The sequence below is a fragment of the Sinohyriopsis cumingii genome, chromosome 6 (assembly GCF_028554795.1).
Source record: "Sinohyriopsis cumingii isolate HCF-2022 chromosome 6, ASM2855479v2, whole genome shotgun sequence".
NCBI classification, from domain to species: Eukaryota; Metazoa; Mollusca; class Bivalvia; order Unionida; family Unionidae; genus Sinohyriopsis; species Sinohyriopsis cumingii.
In genome coordinates this window covers 57006881-57014231 of record NC_142966.1, presented here as the reverse complement: position 1 = coordinate 57014231, position 7351 = coordinate 57006881, and the positions used below count along the sequence as shown (strand labels likewise).

The window sequence follows — 7351 nt, the reverse complement described above, 5'->3', positions numbered from 1 at the left end:
TTGTCCCCTCAGTGAATGGATATGTAATCCATGAATAAAATGGTATTTGCCAACTTCAGGATATAGGCTTATATTGGTCGATATCATGCCGCTAGCTACTCCTTTCAATTTCTGATTAATCTCTTGTGCCGCGAATGGCTTTCAGTGACACAGAGCATGGGCGACATTGTATAACTCAGGAATGAAAATCGTTCAATAAATATCGATCATATACTGAATACGGTCTAATTCCTAAAGGACCTTTGTGCGCCTTATCAATTTTTCGATGATGCACAATTCACTTAATGGTTCTTGAAATAGTTTTCCTTGACAAGTAAGTCACACCTCGTCTATTTACTTATAAATCTGCAATTATTAGTTTTCGGACATAAGCTAAATAGATCCAAATTTCTTGCATTTGTGTATGTGTGCAAATTTCGCCCTCACAAAGTTTTTGAGACAAAATAATTGGTAATTATCTCACGGTTTCTAGTTGTTTTTGCTTTAAAATATTGAAGACCACGGGAATAAATAAACGACCCACAAACATGCACTTAAGTGAATCACATAGCTGTGTCGTAAAGCAAGCCAAACTAGAATTATTTTCACAAAGTTACCGTACGTACACTTAACGTTTCTGAGTTAAAACAAAGTTACCCCCTCCCGACACCCCTATGCCTCCAATTATAACCTAGGAGGACCAGACAATAAGCGCGCGCGCACGTGTGTGTGTGTGTGTGTGCGTGTGTGGAAGGGGTCTTCATAAACAATAAAACAAAATAGCCCAGCAAGAGGCATTTTTAAACATTTTTACAGAATACATTACTCCTGATGAAGATTTCTACTGCAACGATGAAACATAATGGGTCTTATCAGGAAACCAAAAGCATCTCGCCACCTTATTGTTTGTATCGCATTACTCGTCACCATATAGACATTATAACCAATCTAGGAAAACCTCGAATTTCAATGGCTTAAAATTAAACAGGTATGCCTGTTAAACAATGCACTTTTAGATAGCATATATATATATTTGGTTATTTTCTTGATTTGTTGTTTACTCTAGGCTTTTTCTCAGCATGGATTAGACTGGAGTTAGAACGACGTTTTCCTAAGAGTAACCTGTTAGAGAAAGGTATTATTAGTTTGAATTGGAGAGAGAGAGAGAGAGAGAGAGAGAGAGAGAATGATGAAAAATAATTATGCAAAATATGTTGCAGCAGTAATACACTCAGACAAGCATGTACTCCAACTACGTCTAAAGTGATAGGATTTCCTTGAATTTGCTTTAACAAACATGTTGTAGAATCATACACAATCGTAATCGCTAAGACGTTGACTTATGAATTTGTTTAGTCTTCTTTTGCTTAAAATAAATTGATTCAATATTTGTGAAGGATAAGTTTCCTTTTATGACTATGAAGGTATTGCTTATATGCCCCAAAGAAAGGAAAGTAATATTTGTGTGGTTTCAAATACGAATTTTCGTATGGCTAGGCTACCATTATTGCGTTTTATAATTTTTTATGAGAGTAACGCAATTCTTTTGGCACCTGTGAAGGTAGGAAAGAAGGCAGGTATGAAGACTGAATCAATCATTATATACTTGCATAGTTCAAAGTTGTTGTTGTTGTTGGGTTTAACACCATTTTTCAGTGGTAGTAACACATGGCGGTCAGTTTAGATGGTTGAGGAAGAACCCGAGAAAACTCCGGAAAGAACCACAGACCTACCAGAAGCTACTGGCAAGCTTTCTTACTTACCCACACTCGCTGAGCCCGAGACTCGAACCCACGCAGACAGAGGTGAGACGGCAGTGATCAGTAACGGTGAGCGCTCTTGACCACTCGGCCACTCAGGACCCCCATAGTTGAAGGTAGTAACATGCACTGGAAACTGTACCTTTGGTTTTAAGATTTTTTTAGACAGCCATTACACACGAGAGAGAGAGAGAGAGAGAGAGAGAGAGAGAGCTTTCTTCGCCTAGTATAATAATTAACAAATTACATCAAAAAATGTCTGGATGTTTTTTTCCTATCCGTATTTACATATCTTAAAGGTATAACCTTCTATTGTGTCATTTGAATTCTAATAACTATAATCAGTGCAAATAAAAAAAGATCTTGCACTAGCATTTTGTAAGGCCAATAAATATTACATGGAGTACATGTGTTGGTACGCAGGGACACGCGTTTAGACGTAAAGAAGCCAGATCGATAGATCTGTGCGTGAAGACTCACTGTTGGAGATTTTTTCATGAATAGAAAGGTTGTCAGTGGCGTATTTCTAGATGAAATGGACCTCTGACACATGTTCATAATTTTTCCTAATTAAATCATAACATTTATGCACACAATAAATAATTACGTTAAACACTAAAATTTATACACATGCAAAATGAAAATAGCCTAGTATAATTAATCACAATGAAGTCTTCAATACTTGATGCGACAACACCAAAACAAGTGAAAAACAAAATTTACAACCACCTGTAACATGCCTTTAATTATAAAATGAAAAGAAAGATGCCCTAACATGCTTTCAACAGGTGCCTAACAGTAAAATACTTTGAGATTCGTATAAATCAAGTGTAGATGAGCACAGATTTTATTTTGATAACGACCATGACTTGTAAAAAAAAATTCATGACATTTAACTTTATCTGAAGGTTCGGAAAACTTGACGAATTGGTTATGTGATACTACAACTAGACTTAACGATTACGCTTATGGAGCTACTCAGTCAAAGAGGATACAAAATGAGTATATACATTTTACCACGGACCAAAGTCTCTTTGTCAAAATGAACAGAAGTAACATCGAAATGGTGATGGAAGTTCTCTTCACAATACATCACACAACATTTGGACAGACAGAAGATGCATCAAAGTATAATATCAACATCATTAGAGAGAATACCTAACATTACACGTCTATATTTACCAACCACTTAGAGGAAGAACATTTATAGATCTACTTATATTCGAGTGAGGTGTCCCGCAACCGCAGCCCCACGCAGCCCTTTTGACTGGGGTCGCGGGCTTCATACAAGAGGTACTGCAGTTCGTGGACGGATGCCACAGAAAAGAAACCGCTGACTGCACTCATTGAGAGAGGCTGGGGAATGTTGAAACTCTCACTCCTTATTGCGTTTTTGTTATCGTTATTTAGACGATCATCGACGACGGTGTTATGGCCCGGATTGAGTAATTAATATCATGAAATATAAAATAAAGGGATAGAATAACAGATATCTGAGTTGCTGTCGGCCTCGCGTAGATCATACTCCCTCAACCCATGAGTGGCCAGAAGTACATCTGCTCAATTTATTTTCTTGTAGTTTAGATCTAACGGCGCTTGTTACACATTATTAACTAAACCATGTCGAGGCAATATGAAATAAATACCTTTCGCAATGACGCACCGAGACAACCGAGCCGGCCTGATATGAACGAGTACTGAAACGTCGACCGTTGAGTCCGACGCTCCACTAAATGAGTTAACGGGCTCTTCTCCTGCTCATAATGGCTGATAGACGAGGGTATAGCGCGAATTTGTAGGCAGATGCCATATATTTGTCGTATGTACTACAATACCTATAAATGGAGAGAGAGAGAGAGAGAGAGAGAGAGAGAGAGAGTAAAATATAATGTAATATATTTTTTTCACATAGTATGTTGTTGTTGTTGTTCTAGGGTTTAGCGCCATTTTTCAGCACAAGATAGGCTATACACGGCGGCCATTATTAATGGTGGAGGAAGAATCCGGGAAAACCTCGGAAAGAACCACCGACCCACGAGAAGCTACTGGCAAGCTTTCTCACATACCCACATAGGCCGAACCCGAGACTCGAACCCACGCAGACAGATCACAAAGTATGAATATCATCGGACATAAATATGGCTGAATAAGCAAACTAATATAATTTTACAACAACAGTGACCGCTCCGGTGGCTTAGTGGTTAGAGCGTCCTCCTCGGATGCGGGACGCGGGTTCGAACCCTGGTTTAGTCATACCAAATACTTATAAAAATGGTACTAACAGCTGCCTTGCTATGCGCTCATCATTTCATCATTAAGAGGTTAGTGTAAGGACTGGTCGGCCTGGTTTCAGGATAATGTGACTGGGTGAGACATCATGCTACATGTCTGCGGCATGATGCCCCAGTGCTCGACGTCATTAATTGTAAACTGCCACACTGCAGACATTGTAGCGATATGACTGAAAATTGTTAAAGCTACGTTAAAAATTCAAATCACAAACACACACAAACAACAACAACATCAACAACAAAAACAATATCAACGCAAATATTGTCTTATTGTGTTTCATCGAAATATGGAAACAAATATTTTTGTTGCATTTCTAGCCGAACATTTATTTGAAAAATTGTACTTTGATGGCTTTGCCAAGTATTACCTAATTCTAAAATAAAGAAAATGCCGCAAAATCTGATACTTTGCGGTACAGCGTATTCGAAATGTTTTATATTTACCACCCTGCACGGTCACTCATATCCTGTTGATTTACTCGTTTACTTGATAAGACACAGCTTGATATCACTTTTCCGGCTGACGGTGTTGGCATGAAACTTGTTAGGATCACACCCTGTACACGAAAAAGTTGATTATATTAACAAGGACGGAATGTAAACGAACACCGACTTAATACCGTAGTATCGTGTAGTGTTAAAGTCTGTCGGCGTTGTCATTTTTCCACTACTTGACATTGAGGGCTCCATCTTTCGTTCGTTTACCATCTTGCGTTTTGTGATTGGGTACGAAGGGTTGAAGGATAATTTATTACAGTTTTTCATAACGCGATATTGAAATGTATCAGTGGGAGAAAATCGATATCGTCACAATGACAACGGGTTTTTGTTTATTGCCTATATCGCATTTGGTACTGAATATGCCCTAATGCATAGTATTCAAACTTTACCTTTCCATAGTAAATCCTGTTTCAGTTTTTTTTCCCTTCTGTTTCAGTTTCTTCTTCTTCCCTCTCTATCCCCCTTCCTATTTCTCTCCATCAAGACGACCAAGACTATAGATGAGAGGCGGTGCCATACACACGAGCTCCAAAATAACAAAAGTTGTCTTTAAGTATTAACTTTTTTAAATATTGTTCTCCGCATAAATCGTGTAGATTTTGTCAGTGATTGCACGTACATGACCGGTTAATATTTGATATCCAACGTCATCTAAATGGTAGCGTATACATGATACCCTACACCCTACCACAAAAAACACACGTTTGGTGGGGTGGGGGGAATTAAATATATGAAATTGTTTGAGCAGCGACCTTAGTTCTCATCAGAAACATACTCACGTTTGAAAACAGTGAAGAAAACGGGGATAGATGAGAGTTGATTGAAACCTAAAGTAAGTGACCATAAAAATGTGTGTGCAACACATGCTATCAAAGTAGACCGCAATTCACGTGTGAAGGCAGAAATAAACAAATTAAAGAACCAGAATCCTTATAGGTCACCTCATACTCGTTAAAATCCTTGTTTTTTGGTGTCGTGTTCTGAAGTCTGTCGGATACGACCGCTCTGTGATATTTTTGTACAGTACCCCCACTCCAACAATGTTCACTCTATCAATCCAAGCAAGATAATTGTATGAAAATAGTCATTATTATCACAAGCTGCACAATTTCATGCATACTATGCAAGAGCTAAATTCTTAAAATGCCGCTGTAATAAATTGTTGTCAAGTTTCGAAACTTAACCGTTAATCGCATCGGCACAGAATTGAAAAAGAAAGCCTCCCGTTTTATCCCGAAACATGTATCATAAAAAGAAGTTACACTTTTTTTTGGTAGATATAATGATATTTCACTTATTATAGAATACAAAACGATTTCACTTCACAAATGAAATATTTCCTTATATTTTCCAAAAATGTATTCTGTATATACAATGGCGTACTAATGGTAAATGGAGCTCGGGGTGACAATTATGGCCCAAAAGGGTTTTGGCGCCCTTGGGTTTTGGTACCCCAAGGCTTTTGGTGCCCAAGTCAACTGCCCGGTGCGTCCCCTCCCCCACCCCCCGTTATTACGCTACTGTGTATATCTTTTAGCTTTCATAAGCCGTACCAATCTCCAAAATGTACTGTACATGCATGCTATAGCGTTTAGTGGAGGTTTTGTTCATCGAAATTTTAGAAAGATTTATAGAAATCTGATCAAGTATAGCTATTTTTACCACCTATTAACTGTAACAGTAATGACAAATTTAGTGCTTAATACAAATCGCAAATTGAATATGTCATGTATATTACTTTCAACAGAGAGAACGTGAAACAAAGGATATGAATGAAGACTTTAAAAGAATGGGAACTACAAAGACCAAACATCTGTCGGTCGACCATATCCGGACTCAATAGGTCTAAGTCATTAATTCTTTTGTCGCCTGACGAACATGAGTGGCGAAGAAACAAAAGATTTCGAAAGACTTTTGCAAATCAATCTCCAAAATATATTTGAGAAAGTTGATTAAGTCGTGATATATTATCTACAGTCCCTTTACCTACAACAATATGTGAATGTACATATATGTAATCTAATGGCTTACGTTAACGACAGCACAAAACAGTTGTTCTGTTGTGAATACGTCATGATTGTTAAGAAACAATAGAAAATAATAAAACATTTTGCTATCCACCTGCTAGTTAAAGGAAATATGTTGGACATATGAAATACGTGATAATCCAGGAAATATTCAGTCTGTGAAAAATGAAGAAATTCCAACTGCTTGGAATAATTCTATGTGTTTTACAAAGTTTGGACTTAGTTGGTAAGTAAATAGAGTAACGTCATAAATGATAAAAAAATGAAAGCTTGTTTTAGGTTGAAAAGCTATTTCTTTTAAGGGTATCAGACTAAAGTAGGGCAGATTACTCTGACTGAGTTAGAATTAGCTCAGTAAAATAAGTGAAGTCAGACGATGTAAAGTGTAGTTACATATTGTAGCGAAGTACTGAACATTTGGAAATTAATAAGACATATCGAGAAAACGGTAAATGCTAATCATTATAGCTATACTTGCAAAGTAGAATGCTACATAAAATATGCATAAATGTCAAACCCCATCTACAACATTTAAACCAATAATTTGTATCGTTTTTCTTTATACATATTATGGCGAACCTGATTACTACTTCATCTGCTACTGACACCATTACTAACAAAAACACCATAAGTACCTGATACTTCTACAGATAATTTTGCCTCTGCGGTCAGTAGTATGTACGTGCATACGTGTGCACTTGAGAAAACATATAGTACCACGGTCAACAAAAACCTTGAAGGTAGTTTTAAAGTAACACGATGAAAAACAAAAATGTCAATGTTTTCATGGCTC

The 7351-nt window shown here is 37.3% G+C and overlaps 1 protein-coding gene across 1 annotated transcript in view; it reads left to right on the top strand.

The window, feature by feature from the left end:
• Positions 1–6647: 6647 nt before the first annotated feature.
• LOC149797007 (uncharacterized) overlaps positions 6648–7351 on the top strand; it is a 23583-nt gene continuing 22879 nt past the window's right edge. Inside the window, exon 1 of the mRNA XM_089960694.1 lies at positions 6648–6784. Within this exon, the coding sequence (XP_089816820.1) occupies positions 6724–6784 (61 nt within the window). The 5' untranslated portion in view covers positions 6648–6723. The remainder of the gene's footprint in view (positions 6785–7351) is intronic.